Here is a 22,899-nt window from a genome sequence, read left to right as displayed (position 1 = left end):
TACTATTCCCACTCTGGTGAGTGCAACAGTATCGAAAGTGTTGGATAGCATAGGGGTAAAAATTACTTTTCCCACTCCAGAGAGTTTAACAGTAGGGAAAGTGTTGGATAGAGTAGGGGTAAAAGTTACCATTCCCACTCCAGTGAGTGCAACAGTAGGGAAAGCGCTGGATAGTGGGAGGGTAAAAACTACTATTCCCACTCCAGTGAGTGTAAAAGTAAGGAAACCGTTGGATATTGAGAGGGTAAAAATGGCTATTCCCACTCCGTTGAGTGCAAAAGTAGTGAATGTGTTGGATAGCATAGGGGTAAAAATTACTATTCCAATTCCAGAGAATGCAACAGTAGGGAAAGTGTTGGATATCGGGAGGGTAAAAATTACTATTCCCAGTCCAGTGAGTGCAACAGTAGGGAAAGTGTTGGGTAGCGTAGGGGTAAAAATTACTATTCCCACTCCAGAGAGTGCAACAGTAGGGAAAGTGTTGGATATCGGGAGGGTAAAAATTACTATTCCCACTCCAGTGAGTGCAACAGTAGGGAAAGTGTTGGATACCGTAGGGGTAAAAATTACTCTTCTCACTCCAGAGAGTTTAACAGTAGGGAAAGTGTTGGATAGAGTAGGGGTAAAAATGACCATTCCCACTCCAGAGAGTTTAACAGTAGGGAAAGTGTTGGATAGAGTAGGGGTAAAAGTTACCATTCCCACTCCAGTGAGTGCAACAGTAGGGAAAGCGCTGGATAGTGGGAGGGTAAAAACTACTATTCCCACTCCAGTGAGTGCAAAAGTAAGGAAACCGTTGGATATTGAGAGGGTAAAAATGGCTATTCCCACTCCGTTGAGTGCAAAAGTAGGGAATGTGTTGGATAGCATAGGGGTAAAAATTACTATTCCAATTCCAGAGAGTGCAACAGTAGGGAAAGTGTTGGATATCAGAAGGGTAAAAATTACTATTCCCACTCCAGTGAGTGCAACAGTAGGGAAAGTGTTGGGTAGCGTAGGGGTAAAAATTACTATTCCCACTCCAGAGAGTGCAACAGTAGGGAAAGTGTTGTATAGCGTAGAGGTAAAATGACTCTTCCCACTCCAGTAAGTGCAACAGTAGGGTAAGTGTTGGATAGCGTTGGGGTGAAAATTACTATTCCCACTCCAGTGAGTGCAACAGTAGGGAAAGTGTTGGATGGAGTAGGGGTAAAAATTACTATTCCCACTCCAGAGAGTACAACAGTAGGGAAAGTGTTGGATAGCATTGGGGTAAAAATTCCTATTCCCACTCCAGAAAGTGCAACGGTAGGGAAGGTGTTGTATAGTGTAGGGTTAAAAATTATTATTCCCACTCCAGTGAGTGCAACAGTAGGAAAAGTAATGATTGAATATTTAAATAAAAATACATTAATTATCAATACCAATAAAAAAATAATTAAAACGAATTACCAATTGCAACATATTTAATAATTAATTAATTATAAATACCAATGAATATTATGTATTAAAAATTAATTACCAGTTGATAATTAATTAAAACACATTAATTTTCAATACAGATTTTATGAAGTAATAAAAAAATAACAATTATTAATTAATTAACAGTCAATTAATTATCAATACACAAAAATAATTTCAATTATCACTTAATTACAATTAAATTACTTCCCACCCTATTCGCCTATAAACCCACAACCCGCAACAGACCTAAAACGCAAAATTTAATTAAAAATAATTCATAATTCCTAAAAATTAATACTTAATTTTCTATAATTAAATCACTTCCCACCCTATTCCCCTATAAACCCACAACCCACCACAGAATAGAATTATGTAAAAATTAAATACCATCAAATTCATTACTTTAAAAAAATTCAAACATACATTACAAAAATAATACATACTTTTCACATATACTAACACTTAAAACACTATAAAAAATTCGATATTTTTAACAACTGTATTACGACTGTCGATATTACTAACTTCGATATTATGAAAATCAATATTTCTTACCTGAATTTCGATATTCTGCACCACTATATTTGTGCAATTCGATATTCTTTCGATTCTATATAAAAAACTCGATATTCTGTCCAGTCGATATTCTTTTTTTTCAATATTGTGACTAGTTACCTGTCCCCAGGCACTTGCGACCTCTTCCCTCTCTGGAACCCCACCGGACTTACCTGTAAGTCCCTCTGTGCAGTGCATTTACAAGTGGGCCCCTTCATCTTTGTGCACCAGCTTCTCTGCTCCCAGCTGATCCGTGATGCTCCTAAACGTCTCCTGCTGGAACTTTGGACTTGGTCCTGACATTGACATAATACAAGAACGTTAGCTTTGAGAAAGCATTGCCTGAACTTCTATGCATTTTTTTGCTTTTTCACCATTGTTTCCTATAGTACATAATTGTGTATAGAAGTTATATATTTATCGAACTTTGCCAAATCGTATCTCCGAAAGTACTTAACTCAGAACTGTGTTCTTAGTCTTAAAATGCATATAAAAATCTATATTATATTTACAAATTGGATTCATTCTTGAGTTGGTGTCCCATTTATTATCTCTGAGTTCAACAAATGCTTAACACTACCCTCTGATAAAGCCTAATTGCTCACCCACACTACCACAAAAAAAGAGTTAGTAGTATCTACTTATACCTTTGCATAACCATTGGGCATTCCCCGGATTCTCTACATTTTGCAATTCATGTTAGTACACTGTACGGAGAGCCAGTTTCCTACAGTGCTGATATTTCCTTAGCAGATGCCCCTGTGTTTCCATGACCAGGGCAAATTGGAGCAAGGGTAGTAACATCCCTGCTTTGTCCCTCGGCCAAAGTGTAGTTTTATATAATCCCGAAGGAGATGCTTCAAGTTTGAGCAAGACATCTACCTAAACAGAGCACATAGATGAGGAATCTAATCGGAAAGCAAAGTGCTGTGGTTGGGAGCAGTGACTCCCTTACCCCCCGGCGCATTTGGTAAATTACATAGAAGTCACTAACCTCTCTCTTTCTGAAGAGGTATAAGCTAAATGACTCACACTCCTTATAAAGTCCCAAGGAGGCTGGAAGTTACCTGGCTGAAACTTTCTTCAAAAAAGGAGTCCACGACAACGGGAAACATCCATTACAATGCAGTCATTACAACGCACTACCTTTACACCGCAACTGCCTTTACATCGCATGCCATTACAACACATGCCATTAAAATGCATGTCACTACAACGCATACCATTACAATGCATGCCATTACAACGTATGCCATTACAACGCATTATAAGGTAAGTAATGGAGATTTTTTTTAGATTAGGGGTGGGTATGTGTTTTGGGGTAATAGGCAATATTTATTTTTACCCCTACACCATCCAACACTTTCCCTTCTGTTGCACTCACTGGAGTGGGAATAGTAACTTTTACCCCTACACTATACAACACTTACCCTACTGAAGCCCTAAAAGTATTATGCATTGTAATGGTATGCGTTGCAATGGTAGTTTAAAAAAAAACTGTTGTAATGACATGCATTGTAAAATCATGCGATGTAATGGTAGTTGCGATGTAAAAACTGCTTTGTAAAAGCATGTGTTGTAATTGTTTGCATTGTAACATCATATATTCACCACAACTGGAAAAGAATTCTTGTGATGAAGATCACCTTGAATTTTACGAGTGGACTACCTTAAAGATGGACCCAATGTAAAAAGATAACATTTGGGGCCGCCTGTGCTTGTTAAGTGTATCTATAAGGACAGTATCTATTGCAATGGATTTTTATAAATTATGGCATGTATGCCAAAGAAATTAATAAAAAAATTGATTTACAGCTGTATCCTACAATTATTTAAAACAAATAATATAATGAAATATATGTGCTGGAGCAACGGAACAAACTCTAATAATAATTGAGATATTATTGTTGACATAAAGTTATAACATTTATCCCTCAAAAGTCAAGTTGTTTCAGTTATTCATGTGCTTGTGCCTAAGACTTGACAGCAATAATTGGGCCACCCCTATTGTATACAACGTTGAGTTATAGTTAGTTTCCACATGAAAATAATTATTTGTTAGTCTAATAAGGTTGATGAATCTTCACAACACTTTCCAAATCAGTCAATCAATCTGGCAAGGGTTTGTAAAGCACCGCAAATCACTAGTGAGGGACTGAAGGTTCTGGATGTACTGACTACTTCGTGGTGATCTGTTCATTTGATCAGATGGGTCTTGAGTTCTTTCCTGAATTGCTGGAGCGATGAGGTGGACCTGAGATGCAAGGGAAGTTAACTCCAAACTTTGGCCACGAGGTGTGATAAGGAGCAACCTCTACTGTTGCTTTGGTGGATTCGGGGTATCAGTGAGGAATATGGATGTGGATCATTGGTATCTGGTCGGTTGGTGGACGGTTATGCGTTTGTTGATGCATGCTGGTACTTGTTGTGCAGGGAATTGTATGCGTGGGTCAACCTCTTCAACTGGCATCTCTACTGGATTGGGAACTAGTGCAGCTTCTTAAGGTGGGGTGTGATGTGGGTTCATCTAGGAAGGTCAAGGATGAGTCTGGAAGCTGAGTTTTGCATTGTCTATAGTCTCTTCAGGGGATGTGCGGTGATTCCTAAGTACAGTCTGTTCCCATAGTTCGGACTGCTGGTGACAAGGGCCTGTGTGATGGCCCTTCTGGTGTGGACTGGGAGCCACCTGAAGAGCTTATGGAGCATGCATAGGGTGTGGAAGCAGGCAGAAGAGACTGTGTTGACCTCATTCTTCATAAATAGCTTGCTGTCCAAGATGATGCCTAGGTTGCAGGCATTGTATGTTGGGACAGGGGATGGGCCCGATTCAGCAGGCCATAAAACATGTCGTTTCATGGAGAGTTGTTCGCTAAGATAAGGACATGTGTCTCGTCCTTTTTGAGCTTAAAACAGTTTTCCTTCATCCAGTCCGTGATTGTAATTGTAATTTTAATTTATAGCGCGCGTTGTCACCCAAAGGTCTCTAAGCACTCTCAGAGGGCGAAACCTAAACTAGGTGGAGAGAAGGGGGGGAAAGGCTGCTTAAGTTGTGGCTCATGCTTCGAGGAAGAGCACAGTTTTAAGCTTCTTCCTGAAGGGAAGGAGATTCACTTCCTTGCGTAGGCTCACCTGGAGGCTATTCCAGACCAAGGGGATAGCGGTTGAGAACGCTCGCCCTCCCACGGAGAACAGTTTGAAATGAGGGCAGACCAGAAGGGTAGCCTCTGCCGACCGCAGTGCCCTGCTGGGAACATAGGTGGCAATAGGGTCCTTGATGTAACTTGGGGTTTGGCCATACAAGGTTTTATGTGTGATGCAGACACCCTTAAATTTAATTCTCTGTCTGATTGGGAGCCAATGGAGCTCGCATAGTAGGGGTGTGGCATGCGCTCGTCTTGGTCTTCTAAAAATTAATCTGGCTGCGTTGTTCATGATGATTTGTAATCTGGCCAACAATTGTTGTGGGAGGCCAGCGTAAAAAGAGTTGCCATAGTCCAGACACAACAGTATCATTGCTGAAACCGCCCATCTGAGCGTGGCAAAGGTAAGGAGTGGAGACAGTTTTCGCATTTGTCTCAGGAGGCCAACACAAGTTCCTACGACTGTCGAGACTTGTTGTGTCATGGATAGTTTGGCATCTATTTTGATTCCCAGGCTTTTCACGGCCATGGCTGGTTCAGGAAAAGGCCCGAGTTCTTTTGGCCAAAAGAGGTCATTCCATGGGCTGGAGGATGAGGTAATCGCCAGTACCTCAGTTTTGTCAGGGTTTATTTTTAGTGAGTTGGCTGACATCCAGTTGACAGTAAATTTTAGCATGTTTTGCATTCTTGCATATGCTGTTGGACAGCTGTCAATTGGATAATGATTTGAGTGTTGTCGGCATAATTGTAAATCCGGCACTTCATCTGATTCAGTGCGGCGATCAGGGGCTGTAGATTGGCATTAAAGAGGAGGGGCAATAATGCTGAGCCTTGGGGCACTGCACATGAGAGAGTAGCTGGGTTGGATACCAGATCCACTAGCTGGACTCTCTGGGAGTGTTTTTTTAGAAAAGAAGTGAGTCAAGCAAGGGCTGTGCCCTGAATGCTAAGATCCACCATCTGCAACAATAGTTGGTGATGCACATCACATATCTTTAGAAGTTGGCTCTGGGGGTGGAGGGGTCTTTTGACAGTGAGAGGATGAGCGTCATTGCCGTAGGAGGTAATGTTGAGTCTGTGGAATCTGACGCCATCGACTAGGGGATGTCATTTACATGTTGCACAGAGTGGGGCTGAGGGATGATCCTCGGTGGAAGCCGCAAATGATCTTCTTGGATTCTAAAGTGAAAATGAAAGTTCATCCACATACACTTCCTGGAACGTTTTGTGTCAATCCTTAAATGGGAAATTTCTGACGTAGCTTAAAAAACAGCTGAAGGGATGTATACTAAATTAGGCAAAAAGTTAGAACTTTACTCAGAAAACATTCTTTTTGTGATTTTATGTAAATTTGTTGAGATGTGTTTGAATAATTTGCATATAAAGAAGAGTTCAGGATGGGGTTAAAAATCTGTTTATCTGAACAGTTGATCCGGTGGGGCTATAATTCTAAAAATGTCCCAGAGAGTTTTTTCTCTCTTGATCCTTTTTGTTACCTCAGGACCAGGACTGGTGTGGTGGTAGCAAGCAGGAGGGGCAGGGGCAGCATGCAGAAAACAGAGGGCAGATGAGATGGGGGATAACAAGCTGACCATGGAGGACAAAGCAAACACAAGGGGGCATAGTGGCGCATTATTTACGCCACCGTTGCATCACAAAAGTATGGAGGTGCCTGTTGCAGCATCTCTATGTGATTGTCACCATATTTGTGCATGTAAATGTGTCGCAAGGGGCTTGTAAATATGCCCCAAGGATATGATGGACTGGGCGCTGAAACTTGTCAGATACTCACCCCCAGTCATAGATCTGGGTTTAATCCATCATCATTCTTTAGCTCACTTCGCCACCCCTTTTCAGACCCAGCAATATGCAAATCATTTTTGGCCCTGTTCCCCATGGAAACAGTCCAACCTGATGTTGGCCCTGCAGTCTGGGTGCTGCATCAAGTCGATAGAGCAAAGCGCTGATTCTGAGTGTGGCAGTTCCAAAAATGATGCGCCGTGTTGATCCATGCTGAAGGAGTGATGGGTTGATCTTCTCCACATAATGGAGGCAATGAGTTGGTTTAGAACCAGCGGTTTTGGATGTTGTGCGGCGGTTCATAGTGAGATGCACTGAATCTATTCCTGCAACAGGGTCAATGGAGCAGTTCTGCTTCACGCAGACTGGAGATGCATTGATTTCTCTGGTGCAAGTATCTGTGTCCACTTCCAGTGAACCAGCGCCAGGAGCAAGGGTAGAGACTTTGAGAGTCCTGAGTCTCAAACAACAGGAGGCATGGTAGGAAGTCCTTGGAGGTCACTTCAGTTGCAATGCAGAGTCCATCTCTCCTCAGCAGGGTCAGAGAGAAGCAGGTGGCAGGGCCGCACACCAGAAAAGTAAACCTTCCAGGTCAGTCAACCCTTGATGCGGCACAGCAGTTCTTCTGACAGAGTCCAGCTGTAGGTCTGTAAGTGTTTGATTTGGTGGGGTAAGAGACTCCGTACTTATACCCAGTTGTGCCTTTGAAGTGGGAGTGACTCTAAAGAAAGGTCTATGAAGTGCATAGAGATTAATTCTTACATGCTCCGGCTCCACATTATCAGTAGGGGGTAATCAGCCCTTTGTTTGGAGACAGGACACTACCTATTGAGGTGTAAGTGTCAAGCCCTCCCTCCCTGCCTAGGAAGAGCCATCAGAATGCATGCAAGTACTCAAACACACTTAAACTGCAGGTGTTTGTGGCTGTCTAGAGGGAATTTACAAAGTGTAACTGTCACCTACCCCAGATCTATACGGTACATAGAGCAGTAAGAGTAAGAGCAAAGAAACGTTCACCTTCTAAAAGCGGTATTTCTAAAATAGTAATGTCAAATCCAACTTCACTAGTAAAGAGGATTTGTCACTACCATTCCAAAGATATAAAACCTGACACAGCTACTCCTCTCTAGGCGGGAATGACATCTTAAAAGTGTATCAAGGAATTTCCCATGTTAACCTATGAGGGGAGTAAACCTCACAGTAGTAAAAAATAATTTTAGGTTTGTTTCACTACCAAGACCTGCCAAACTTAACACTACATGTCATGTCTTTTCCTTACACAGCATCCTGCCCTAAGGGTTACAGAAGAACTACTTTAGGGTCAAGATAAGGGGTGTTTAAGGCTTGGCAAGGGGTTTTAAATGCCAAGCCATATCGCAAGTAAAAATGGACACAGACTCTGTAATGGCAGGCCAGAGACAGGTTTGAAATGGCTACTTGAGTGGTTGGCACAATCAGTGCTGCAGGCCGACTAGTGTCATTTAATTTACAGGTCCTGGGTATATGGTATACCACTTTATAGGGGACTTACAACTGAGTTAAATATGCCAATTATATATGCATCAATAGTACCATGCTAAGTCAAGAAGCACATGCACGTTAGCACAGGTCAGAAGTGGTAAACTGCTTAAAGCCCTAACGCAACCAAAAAGAATCAGCAAAAAGAGGAGGCAAGCAGACAAAATGTTAGGGGAAAGACCACCATGAGGATGACCAATCTAACATTCATTCTCAAAGTTGAGCATATTCAAACCCTTCTAATGAAACCAGTGTCCAACCCGCTACCCAGTGCATTTGGCCATGTTCAGCAGAAGGGGGTGATGGGTGCCCACATGGTCTGGTATCTGGCCAGGTCTTGCTCCTAACCCCTAAGCTCCTCCGACGGCCCAAATCTCTGGCCAGCCTTGTAACCTTTCACCCATATTTGGCCATTTTCCAGGAACTGGACCCAACCTCTTAGAGTTGCCCAACCTCCTGCTGGTACCCAGCCTCCTGTCAGATGCCCCACCTATCCCCATGACCATTTTCAACTGCCTTCTGTGCATGATATCTGGCTGTTTGCAGTGGAGTGTTGGGCCAGAGTGTGGCTGGAGGCCAAGCCACGCACTAAACCTCACGTGGGTGCCCACATTTTAGCCATCCCATGAGCCCATTTCTACTTTTGGTGTTCATAGCCAATGGCACATGGCTTTTAGGTTTGTGCGGCAGTGGATTGAGCACTAGCCTCTGGACAAGCTGTGGACCCAAACATCTCCAAGTGTCTAAACCTCATGCTATACCATGCGCTCATCACCTTGTGGATGTGCAAACTCAGATTCTCACATCTTCGACTCTGCACAGTGGGGCTTTGGTGCACTGTCTATCCGGTGTCCACACCATTCACCCAACTGACCACTGGCTCCCTTTGCTGTGCACAGTAATTGGCTGTGCACAGCCATTCACGGTGCGCAAAAGAAGCATAGGCGTAGGACCTATCTTATGGCCAGACACTTTACACATCTGCACCTCTACTGCATATGGCCTTTGGCAGTGCACAGGGGGTCTTGGCATATGGCCTGGCCTCTAAAAAGGTCCAGCACACAACCCTTGTGAGCCACCAAACCTGTGCCCGGCTCAGCCTTTGACCATGTGCAGCGGTTAGTTGGTTGCCTTACCCCCCAGTGGTTGGCCAACTGCCCACTGCTCACGGCCTTTGGTCATGCTCCACAAAGGGATGGCTGCAGGGCTTATCTTGCAGCCATCACTGTACCCAGGCTCCTGTGATTGCCCAACGGCCAATGGGGACTCAATCACCCATTGCACAAAGCCTTCAGCCTTGTGCCTTGTACAGCGGTTGGTTGTACATGTGCAAATGAACTCCTGGCAGCCAATCCCCACTCCACAATTTCTCCACGCTATACCTTGGCAGTTGTCTCATTATCTTAAAAAATCTCATTATTACTATGGTGCTGTGATACTGCAGTAATATGGTACCACAATGACGGTACCAAGGTACCGCGGGGGATGCTGCACTGGTTACCTTAGTACCATGCATTGGTAATGAAGTGACCAAACTAGAAATATATATATTTCCCCGAGTCCTATAATGACCACCTGTCCACTTTGATTTGACCAGTCAGAGCATATCTGGACCATTGGTGTCTTTGAACTTTGAACCAGATTTAACTCCTTCATGCCCACCTAAGCACGTTTTTAAAATGCTAACTCCTTGAAAACAGAGGAACGGATTTACACCAAATCACAAAACCCATGCTTTCCGCGGTAAGTTCTAACTTTTTGCTAAATATTGTGTAATTCCATTGATTATGTTTCAGCATGTTCCTCTATATGGGAGCGACAAGTTCTGATGCATTAGGATCCGCACCTCCCTCCACCTCAAGAACTTTAAGCCAGGAGCTGATGCTCGTGCACAAAGTAATGCAGAGCAATTTGCATATGGAGGGTATTGGCATGTAAATACACATGGGCAAAATATATTTATTACTTCTGCTACAGCAATTCAGGCAAAAAAGACTTGTGAGACCCACCACACCCTTCACCTGAACTTCATTAGCCCCAAAGCAGTACTGATCTTACTGAAGGAACCCCCCAAAAATGCCCTTTTCCATCAGTGACAATCATCCAGTTTATGGTTGCATTTATGAAGACACCTTGAGTTGTACATCTGTAGTAAACATTATGTTCCTTGTGATGAAATCCCACTCTCCTGCACCCCATGATACAAGGGGATGTTTGGTGCGCTTCATAAATAATTTACACACCTTCACTGTATTCTGCTGGCACTACCTTCACATGTCTACATTAGGTGATAAAGCCACTGGGATGGTTTTTAAATGCCCACAGCTGTGCCCGTGATCATTGCTTTCGAAAAGCAATGCTCCTGCCCCTCCTCAGCTCCCCTGAGAACAAGTGTGTACCCCACACCCTGAACGTCTGATCATAGAAACTCTGACACACAGGTTGAGTTTTCATCAATCTAAGTTTGGGCCAAGCAGGAGTAGGTGGGATTGTTGCTTTTTAAAGATTGTGAAATGTCCACCCTTCATTTAGCCTCCACTTCTCTTCTCGTCATGAGGTTTATTTTTCCAGCAGGGGGCAGTATCTCTGCCTTTAAAAAGGTGCTTGGCTACTGTTCAAGTCATCAAAATTGACATTGTTTTACTAGTCTGAAAGCATCTCTGCCATGTGGATTACTGAGTATTCCCTCATCATCTCACTGTTTTTGGTGTGCATGCACTTGGAACCCCTCTGCTCCCTGGGCTAGGTTGCTGCTATGTAGCAACCCTGTATGTTTTAGTTCTAATTAAAATCTCATTTTTCATGCCTATCACTCAAACTCACGCTTCCGTCCAATTTTTAGGTGCTGCTCTCCAAGAGGTGATGAGAGCACCTCTGTGGTCACTCACTTACAACACCAGAGTGCTTCCACGTAGGATCCCAATGAAAGCAACACCTCAACAGTGTAGCATGATGCCTATAAGAAAGTACGCTTCAGTGCCCTTCATCAGGGTACAAAGGCCATAATATAACATGTGTAAGACAGTCAGTTAGTTGCTCAGTAGAAGCATGTGGGTGAAGGCTAATATTTATATATCCTACACTGTAAGTCAGGAGGCTCCATATAGAATTTGAATCGCATTTCTCGCACACCTAAATTGCACAGCGAACACTACAGCAGCCTCTTACGTTGATAAGTATTAAGCTCAGCTTAGATCTCCAAGATGCTCACCTTAAAGGTCCATTTGTAGCTGTTAGATGCACACTGAAGGAAGTCTGTTTTGCACTTCACACCCTCTTCATCACTGGACATAAAGGTAGAACCAATTCATTTGAAAGAGAAGAGAGACACTTCATACAAATATATTGGAATCAACCTGAATAAAGAAATAGCTATAGACCGCAGTGGTGATTACGTCTAGGTGTAAAAGCGGATTAGCCAGCCCTGAACACCCATAACACAGCACAGCTCCCTTCATGTCTTTCTTGCCAGTAATGTTTATAATCGTGGTGATGATGGTGGTAGATGGTGGTGGTTGTACATTTGAAAATGCTTCTTGTTATAATAAAAAACAAAATAAGAACAGATTGCGTTCTGGTTACAATGTACATAGCTTTCTCCTTAAAGTGCATGTAAGAGGTATATAGAATTGGGTGTGTAATGCTTGAGTGTATTTTGCACATGATAATTAGTTCCTTTAGCACTCTTTAGAAAGAGGAATGTTACACCAAACAGCTAAATGTGCATTACTCCTCTGGGTGGAGCCAAATCTCACACCAGGTCCATTGAATTATGAATATTTGTAATATGTATTGCAATGGTTTTAATTAACTATGCAAAAATAAATACACTTCAAACTTCACTCCAGGTCCATTGAACGTGTAACAATAGGCAGAGCATGTGTGTTTTTGTCTGTAATTTCAGTGCTCAGCTGCCTGGTGTCCTCTTCCTCTTCTCACCCTGTAGGTACAGTTGTATCCATGAAGTGTACTAAAGTCAAGGGGTCCATGGTGAGGATTGATGCCGGCAATGGCCAGGTGTTCGGAGTTAATGCAGATGCCAATCTTTTCACCCTGAACAGTTTAATCTGGACTCAGCTCCTGGGAGAGTTCCTCCATGTCACTGTCGGTGCGGCCGGAGTGTGGGCCGTCACTGCCAGTCACCGCCCCTCCAAGATGGTTGGCGGAGACTGGGCCAAGACAAAGGGAGGTGGGTGGAACCTTATTTACATTTATATTCATTGATCAGAACCCTTTAACACATGCAGTCATCTGCTCTCAGTAGTGTCTAATTTTAGAACAACTAACTCAAGCTACTATCTTTCTGAGGTTAATAATTTGATTATAATAACATTGAATAATGTTACACATACTATTTGTATACCTCAGCTAGAATAGAAACTGTGTATGAATCGTTTTATAAAAACAGGTATTATCCAAATTATTATTTCTATTTGTATTGGAATCTTATTCATGATTGCTGTTCTTATTCATGACTCTTATTCTTATTCTGTATTTGTATTCTTATTTTTATTCTTACTCTTATTCTAATTCTTATTCTCATTCTTGTTAGTCTTACTCTAAAACTAAATTTATATTCCTATTCCTATTTTTAATCTCACTATTAGTTTTACAATTCTTCTTCTTATTCCTACTATTACACCTATTCTTTATTATTCGTATTTTTACTAGTATTCTTATTCTTACTCTTATTATTAATATTGTTCTTATTCAGTTTTTTCTTACTCTTTTTCTTACTCCTACACTTAAGGGTATATGTACAATAGAAGTGGTGGAGCGCTGCGTTAGCCTCCTTGGCTTAACCTTGCGCTCCGCCACTTCTGAAATGCAGGGCTGCATCATATTTACAACCATATGGTTCAGCCCTGTGTTTCGCCCTGTGCTGGTGTTAAATTTTCTGCATAGCGCCAACACAGGCAATGTTGCACCATAGTGCAAGGGTGTCTACATTGCAGGGGAAGATTGTTTATGTGCAGGAAGGTCCACCCTTCATATGTGGAAGAATTCTGATGCATTTAAATCGCTCTGTTGCACTCCCCTGATTCGAGTCATCTGGAAGGCATTCCGGAACCAATTTGGTCGGAATGCTTTACAGATCGTAATCAGCCCCTAAGTGTGGCTTAATGATACCTTGTACATAAGGCAACGCCCCTGTCACCACCAAGACATCACGAAGTGACATTGTGGTGGTGATAGGGGCTTGTAAATATGCCCCTTAGTATTATACTTAATCGTATTATTATTATTATTATTAATATTATTATCTTTACTCTTACTTTTAATCTTAATGTTATATGTTTTCTTTTTTGTCGTAATCTTAGTTTTAATATAAATCTAACTTTAACTTTAATTCATATTCCTATTCTTACTATTACTATTTGTCTTACTCTTACCATTATCATTATTGTTCTTATTCTTACTATTGTTCTTTTTATTCTTATTCTTGATTCTATTCTTTATTTTACTGTTATTCTTATTCTTAATCTTACTGCTGTTCTTTATTCTTTATTATTCGTATTAACACTGTTAATATTAATTCATATACTGTTCGTTCTTACTCTTACTCTTATTCTTATTCTTACTTCTACTTTTATACTTATACCTAATGTTAATCTTAATTTTACTATTATTCTTGTCATTCTTATTCTTACTTATACTATTTTTCTTATTCTTATTCCTAGAGTCATGGATTCTTAATATTAGTATTACTCTTATTGCTATTCTTACTATTAGGCTTTATATTCCGATGCTTATTCTGTTTATCCTTACTCTTACTTTTATTCCTACTCTTATTTTTAATCTTACATTTACAATTATTCTTACTTTTACTATTAGTCTTACTCTAATTCTTACTGTAACTCTCATTGTACTCTGCTTCGAGCTCTTGTTCTTACTCTCTCTCCATTATTCTAACTCTAACTCTAACTAACTCTTAGTATTATTCTTATTCTTGTGTGGATTGTGGTGTATTATATGATAACATTGTTTGGCAATACTGTGGTTTCGAGCAGCAATGCTTAAGCAAACTAACTTTTACATAGCATTTAAGAGCACCAAACAACGACAAAAGTCAATTGGGGGGGCACTAAGTAGAATTTGAACAGTTATCTGGTCACCAAAGCAATCTCAAGTCTAGTTCCACACACTACTTCAAGAACGCCCTAGACTTTAATGGAGTTTAATGGAGTTGTCCTGATGCTTAGGATGCAGAAGGCTGAGGATTGTGAAAGATGCCCTAGGTGGTTTGCTGTCGATGGGTTATTCCTTGGTCCACAGATAAGGGGGTGACTTTGGCTACAGGGGTCAGCATCTGTTGAAGACCTTTTTGAGCCAGTAGTAAGCCAGCTTTGGCTGGGCTCCCAAACTCTGGATGAAGTAGTTCCGGGGTTATCCATTGGTGAAGGCTGGTGTCCCTTTTTGGTGACCAATCTGGACTCAAAAGTCACTCCCGGGTTGAGCAGACTGGGGTGCGACCTTTGGCTATTGAGGCTCGATCTCTTTTGGTGCCCAGCTGCAGCCAGTGGTGATTTGCAGAATGCTGCTGCTGACTTGCAGAATGGGTTACTTCAACTTTGATGGCCCTGGTGGCAGTTCCAGGAGGCCAGTCCACTGTCTCCTAGAGTTACGTCACTGTTCTGGCTCAGGAGGGACTTTCTCAAAAGCCAGGAGCCCCAGGCACGGTCCTCTATTCGCTAGCCCAAGGTATGGCAAGTGCAGTTCTGCAGTCAGGGCAGTTTCTCCTGTCAGGTCCAGGGGTCATCAGGTCTGTCCTTCTTTGGTATTTTCTCCAGTTCCAGGGTGGTAAGCGTGCCATATGTATGCACAGAAAGCACCCTGGGGGAATGAGACATTCACTAGCAATGAACGTTCCACGATCCCTCCTACCCTATGACAATTTCAGGCTATGTGTGCCTCTAGCAATCACACAGTGTACTATTCTGCCTACTCCTAATATTTCTGAAAGCTTCCTTGGATGTTAGGCGCTTGGTTGGCCACCATAGGGGTGTGGCTACCTGTGGGCAATACACATAAGAGAAAAACATTTTGGGCACTGGTCTTCCCTCTTTGTTTGCGCTGCTAGCCTGTCATCCTGAAAAAAGGCAATCCTCCAAGAGTTTGATCAGCTTTTGCCTACCAACGGTAGCTTTGTCTTTGAAGCTCGCCTTTTGGGAAAATACCCTGAGTGGCTTTCTTCAAAGGGGAGGAAACACATCTCTCTCCCCGTACCAGGCTTCTATTGCTCCTGAGCCTGGGAGTCATTAACCCTACTCCTCTGGATGGCAGAAGGCTGTCTAGTGGCCTGCTACCGTGCAAGGCCTCCGGACAAACTATGCAATGGAGTGGAAACTTTCTAAAATGTGCCTTTCCTTAAAAATGACATTACATTCGATTTGGGCATCAAGTTGGGTTTATTGCCATGATTAATTTGATACCTTTAAGTACCCATTTATAGTTTTATTCAGAACCTAGCCGGGCTGATAGGTCAGCCATTAACTCTGTTTACACCATTAGGGGTATTAACCTTTTCACTGGAAAATGTAAAATTTTAAAGTTTTGTTGTTGGGACACAGCAAAAGTATATGTCTCACATCATACTATACATCTTCCTGCCTCAGGGTTCCATTGGACTTCCTTGGGAGAGACTTGCATATATAGTTAAGGAATATGGGGGATTTGCCATCGGTTTGAATGGCGAGGTTAAAGTAGCAGCTTAAAAGGGCTTTTCCAGGCTGCAAAGGCAGGCAGAGAGCCATTTGTGTACTCTGTAACCCATAGGGTTAAACATCCAGTGCTGCAGCCTTGGGTATGGGGGTATTACATGCCCTGTGAACCCTAGGTACCATATACTAGGGACTTATAAGAAAGTCAGCTTATCTTAATAGTGGGTAGCAAATTTAACATTAGCTTTGCAGCGGGTTAGAACATTGGCACTGAGGACTGGTTAGAAGGACTCAGTGCACTCCCTAGTCAGAAAACCAGCAGCATCAGTCCAAAACATGGGGCTGATCATGCAAAAGAAGCATTTCCATACTCTTTAACTACATAACTCCAAAACTCTGTAACTCTATAAATCTGTAGCACTAACTCGAGCCTAACTCTAACTCTATGACTCTACCTCTATAACTCTTTCTCTACCCCTAACAAAATAACTCTATAACTCTAGATCTCCGTTCCTCCTCTCACAACCTTTTAGTCATCCCTAAAATCAAACGCAAAAAACATGGCGGTTTATGTTTCTCTTTTTTGGCCCCCAAAATCTGGAACTCCCTCCCGTTTGCTTTCTGACATTGCCCTACCTACGACTGCTTTCGTAGGATGCTGAAAATGTTTCTCTTCCAGTCAGCCTTCGAGTAATACCCGTTCCTGCCCTCCGCATTCGTTATGAGCGCCATGAAACCGTACGGTGACTGAGCGCGGTATAAAAATTTTAACATAACATATAACTCTAACTTCAACTCTATAACTCTTAATCTAACTCTAACTCCGCAACTCTAACTATAACTCTTTGGGCATATTCTCAAGGAGGTATCGCAGAGGTAACAGCACTTCATCGCAGCCAAAGTCGTGATAAACATATCACCCCCTTCACAAGCTGGTGCTAACAGCCCATAGCACCAGTTTACCTGCGATAGTAGCCGCAAAAAACATTACCACAGATGACCCCCGCAACTATCGCTAATGAGATGCAGAGTAGGCGTTCCCGTGCCAAAAGCCGCGACGACACCACTCCGCAACATTTTCAAGGACAAGCCAGATCAGCGATATGACCACAAAACATGCGATAAGGCGCGTTAGCAGCAGGAAACTAACACCTGCTCTGACTTGGTGTAAAGTCGGACCACAGCCTGCACCACAAAAGGGAGCCCAGCCCAGCGCCACACCTGAAGGGCAACAGATGCCATGGAGATACTGATCGTGCAGCTGGGATCCCCAACAGGACTACAACACCCACTGGCACCACCCCGAGGACCACCCCTCCACGCCCGACCTACCCCCATCCAAAGACATGTCACTTCAACTACACGGAATCATGTACCAAATAATCTGCCTGATGTCACACAATCACATCTGGTGACATGCATGTGTCGTCAAAAAAGTGAGCATCACACATTCACCTTCGAATCAACAAATGAAAATGTATGCAAAGAAACACAGAACAGAAATGAAGACACATGGCGGCTTCCCTTGGGACAATTCGTATGCCACAGCCTGCAAGACAAAATCATGATGAGAAGGCGTGTCTTGCGCACATCAAATGACAGAGAGAGAGCCAAGGAGAGAAGGAGATACAGAGAGAGAGAAAGAGAGGGAGCGAGAGATAGACTGACAGAGAGGGGGAGAGAGAGATAGACGGACAGAGAGGGGGAGAGAGATAGACAGACAGACAGAGAGGGGGAGAGAGATAGACAGACAGACAGAGAGGGGGAGAGAGAGATAGATGGACAGAGAGGGGGACAGAAAGATAGACGGACAGAGAGGGGCGAGAGAGAGATATACGGACAGTGAGACGGAGGGAGAGATAGATGGACTGAGAGGGGGAGAGAGCGATAGAAGGACAGAGAGGGGGGAGAGAGAGATAGACGGACAGAGAGGGGGAGAGAGACACAGATAACAGAAGAGACGGACATGGAGAGAGAGCCACACTGCTAACCTGCTGCCACTGGTAAGTCTCCAACCACTTGATGGTATGTAGTGAAGCTCACCAGGTCCCACATCTGAGACAGACCCGTCAACTGAAACAGAGTCCAAATACATGAATGGCACAGTACATACAATTGCACACAAAATCATCGTCTGTCCACCCCTGTGCACCCAGGCAGCTGCACCCCAGCCCCTCCTGACGCCCAGCGGTGCATGCCCGCCCCTGCGCACCCAGGCCTCACTGCTCACCTTCCGCCACCGGCGTGTAGAAAAGAGGGCCCACCATGTACTGCTGCAAGCCACAAGCCTGGTGCCCATGGACATGTCACCCTCCACATCATGCAGCCCCACTCTGCAGGTCACCAGGTCTCACTTTTGAATCTGGGTCTTGATTTCACCATGGCAGATGACATACCAGTGCACCTGGCATCTTCACAGGCTGCACACCCGCTTAGCCTCAGAAATCCTCATGTAATCCAGGGGGCGACATCACGTGGCGGTAGGCCCCAGCTGTCTGCTGGCTCAGGCCTACACTGCGGTCAGCAGGTCGCACAAAACCTGAGCAGTCTGGACTGCTGAGATCAGGCACCATCACAGGCTGCACACCTGCTCAGCACTAAAGGTGCCCCTACCTCAGTGCACCGAAAATCACTGTCCCATGGCAGTGTGTCTGTGCCGGCCGCAGTGTATCCGGTGCTACCAAGTCGGTGCCCCGCAAGTCATGGACCCTCTATGATTGGGTAGCGTGGTGGGGATGCCGTCATGTCACTCCGGGCCGGCATAATGTGATGTCGCAGCCCCCATGCCTACACGCACACCACACGGATACACCCCGAGGCAGTTTGGAAATGGCGTAGAGCACGTGCGCCCAGCCCTTTTTATTGGCAGGGTCACATGTCCTGTGACGCGTGTGTTGGATGGTTGTGGTGTGGGTGTATATGTGGCATGCTGACCACTAGACATGTGATCAGCACATGTACCATTGTCCCCCCGTGTGCATAAGCATAGTGGGCTGGCCTGGCGTTTGCCAGTCCAGCATAAGGGTTTGAACAATCACCCCGGGACTCTGGGTGGTGTTCTGTACTGGGCTAGACAAGGAAGTTACAAATGCGTGTGTCCCTGTTGTTGCTTTGGCACCACTCGGACAACATTCAGCAATGTGTCACATTGTGACCCAAGTCCAAAGACGTGAGCCACATGGATGTAAGAGGGATTCACTGACCCTACATTCATCCAAACTACCACACTTGAAAGACCATAGACACAACATATCTGTGTGATTCAGAATGTTTAATGCACAGTCAATAGAGTGTTGATTCTGGAGCTGTACAGGGCCATGCAAACCCCACTTTACAACGTTGGCCTGTGGATGGCCAGTCAGAGTCCTTCAGGGAATGACAAGTCCAAAGGAAGAGGAAGTGTTCAGTCCGCAGTCTGAATGCTGTCTCATTGGCGATCACACAGTATATGGCAGTCCATGTCGAGGTCTAAAGTGAGTGTCGCAGGGTGCATCGGAGGACTGTGGAAGGTGATGATGCAGAGGGCAGAACCAAGCAGAAACCGGCCATATGGCGGAGATGCATGCTACTGAGCCCTTCTTACCACAAAGGCAGGTTCATCAGCATCTTGGTCCACTACTGTTACATGTGCCTCACGTGTGGGCACCCTTGAAGTTTGTCTGTACGCTGTTGTGGTTGATGCTTACACTACCCAACCCTCATACATCACAGGCATTACTGAACATGTAACCCTGGCAGTGAAAGGGGCCAGGCACACGTGCCCATTGCCAGTTCCACAAACTCACTCAGTGTGTCCGTGTGGTCATTATGTATGCATGAGGGACCGGGGCCATTCCACATTACATTGTGCTGTTTCCAGCTGGCGCAACCGTGTCACCGCAGGCAGTGGTGTAGACCTAGGACATGTAACCGTGTCATAACTCCCTGTGAGCGTAAGCGGGGTGGACAGGCATTCGACGGTGCCGCGTAGGGGTGTGGCTCCTCCACATGTGGACTTTGGTGTGATTAGGTGTTCGCCTTGCCAAGGATGTGGCTCATGCGTGTGACCCTGTTGTAGTGTCTGCGCCACCCAGCCCGCATTCGGCAATGTTGCCATGTAGCATGCCCCCGATGCGCATGCTCGGCTGAAGGGGTACATAGGGGATGGCATTCCTGCTCGGGGTCAGGAATCACACTTGCTAACTGTTGTGTGTGTCACTATTAGCACAGCATGAGCCAAAGATCTACCCTCAACTGCATGTCGAGTTCAGCCAGGCAGGTGCTCCACATCTGTGTCAGCCCTGTCCTTACAATGGGCATACACACCATGTCCAGCCATGCAACTCTTCACATCGCAGTCTATAGCGGGAAAATAACGCTGTGTTAACGTATTCACAAAACGGCGCTACTATGCGATATGCCCATGGTAACGTGTCAAATGTCTGCGATAAAGTCAACGCGACACCGCAAAAACGCAAAACACAAACGCAAAAAAAGTTGCGATGAGACCAATTGTGATACAAAAATCTGTGAAAACCAGCGACAAGCATGCAATTCACACACGTCAGCCGGGAAAAATCACCATAAAAGTACAAAGAAACGTAAAAACAAAAGCCAAACAACAGTGAAGCACAATGGAGGTTGCCGGGGCAAGGAGAGAGGACAACCAGAACCCCACAAGCCCCCCTGAGGACCAGCCTGGGACCTCGGGGTCAGGGAACTGTAAGGAAAAGAAGAGTAGGAAGAAGCGGTTCAGTATGCAGGAAAACAGGATCCTGATAACAGAGGGGGCAGAACACCATCAACTACTGTTCGTCACCTGCACTGTGTCATTGGCATCAAATAATGGAATACAGCAGTCCATCGTGGATAAGGTGAATGCAGTCGGAGTGCTGAAGAGGACAATGGAAGAGGTCAAAAGGCGCTGGAATGATGTGAAGTGCAAAAGCAAGCAGAAACTTGCAAACAACCGGAAGGCAGCAATGCAGACTGGAGGTGGGAGTCCTGCGCCACAGGAGGAGCTGGATGATATGGAGGAAATGGTGTCCTCAGTCATCGATGGAGAGACGGTGGCAGGAGTTGGGGGTCCGGACACTGCTCAACATGACTGAACACAACAGCACTAGGGTGAGTAACGAGCAGGGACTGGGGGGACAGTGAGAGATGGGCACAATGGCACACATGCACAATCAAGTAGAGTATATCTGCAGACAAACCATGCCCCAGACCCCCAACTTACCCCAAGAGACCAATGTACCAAAGTATGCAACATCTCAGCACCGTATAAGCACAGAAGTCAAAGGCACACTGCATGTAAGAGAGAAGGAGCTGCAAAATCGAAGTTGCAGGGGCGACTCCTCCAAAATGCAGCTCACACACACATAACATGCAGAACACATCAACCTTGTCAGTGATGTGGTACAAACTGCAACACATACACAACAGAACACGGGATACAACAGGTGCCTTATGTATGTAGAAACTGGCCAATCACATAAGGCATTGCAGGGAAATGTGAGTTGATAATGTACAAGTACAAACACACATCTGTGATGTCGAAATGTCCACTGTCCCGCATCAAATAGGCAGCTTTTCCCAAACAGTCACTGTACACTGACATGATGTCTGTATGTAAACATGTATAATGCGACAACATACATGTGAACACAATGTTAAACTGCTTCTCCCCTTCACATTGCAGAAGGAAGTCCAACACCTCCTGCAGAGCAGCCCATAACTCTCCTCTCTGATGACGAAGAGAACCACCACACCTTCGACTCCGACGCCCTCCAACAGCTCGTGGAGAGCCTCCGCAGCCCACCTCCAGGAGCAAGGCAGCCCAGTTGCTACGAGGAGACCCCACCCCCTGCACAGGCCACACAGCAGGCAGCACCCACCACCACAGCTGCCACCCATGACCCACACAAAGAACACATGGCCTTCCAACGCAGTGGGTTGGGGTGCCAGGAGAATCTAGCCGAACAGGTGCGGCTGGGTTTCGACCACATGTCAGCCAAACTACATGCCATAAGTGGGTGTCTAAGTCCCATCAGGGACCACTCATAGTCCCAAACAGACACCCACAGTCCTCTCCATGCTCTCCAATGATCCATGGCTGACATCACTGGAGTCCTGACTCAGAGACTAGAACAACTGTCCAGTCAGAGTGGCTCTGGTGATGTCACACAGGAATTAGGACACATGCGGAGGTTAATGGAGACCATTGAGAGGGGGCAGGCAGAAAGAGTGGCTGCCAGGGCTGCACAACAGCAAGAGTTAGCTGGATTCCTCAATGACCTCTAGACCATCCTCATGGCATTGCTTTCACAAGGCCTGACTCTGATGCATGATGCTGCTACCACTACACCCACATCTCTGCCACCTGATGTCAGTGCCACTCACTGCGGCAGACATTCCACCTCCGGTTACTGACCAGTCACTGCCACACAGTGCTGGAGACAGACCACCACCACCCACATGTGAGGCCCTCTGCATCATCACCTTCCACTGTCCCCCGTTACACTCTGCAACACTCACCTTGGACCTCGAAATGGACTTCCATATCCTGGTTGATCACCAATGACACAACAACCAGACTGCGGACTGAACTCTTCCCTTTCCTTTGGACTAGTCATTCCCTGAAGGACCCTGGCTGGCCCTCTATTGGCCAACATTGTAAAGTGGGCTTTGCGTGGCCCTGTACTGGTCCAGCTACAACTCTCCACTAAATGTGCATTAAACATTCATAATCACACAGATGTGCCATGTCTATAATCTTTCTAGTGTGGAACTATGGATGAATG

General features: G+C 44.7%; 1 protein-coding gene across 1 annotated transcript in view; it reads left to right on the top strand.

Annotated features, from left to right (window-relative positions):
* The first annotated feature begins 12,411 nt into the window (after window positions 1–12,411).
* The window catches only part of LOC144827832 (fish-egg lectin-like), a 219,561-nt gene continuing 209,073 nt past the window's right edge, over window positions 12,412–22,899 (top strand). Inside the window, exon 1 of the mRNA XM_078685998.1 lies at window positions 12,412–12,645. Coding sequence (XP_078542124.1) covers window positions 12,417–12,645 — 229 coding nt within the window. The 5' untranslated portion in view covers window positions 12,412–12,416. The remainder of the gene's footprint in view (window positions 12,646–22,899) is intronic.

This window comes from Lissotriton helveticus, chromosome 4_1 (genome assembly GCF_964261635.1).
Source record: "Lissotriton helveticus chromosome 4_1, aLisHel1.1, whole genome shotgun sequence".
In the NCBI taxonomy this organism is placed as follows: Eukaryota; Metazoa; Chordata; class Amphibia; order Caudata; family Salamandridae; genus Lissotriton; species Lissotriton helveticus.
The sequence above is the reverse complement of the archived record's forward strand: the minus strand, read 5'-3'. Positions and strand labels throughout refer to the sequence as shown.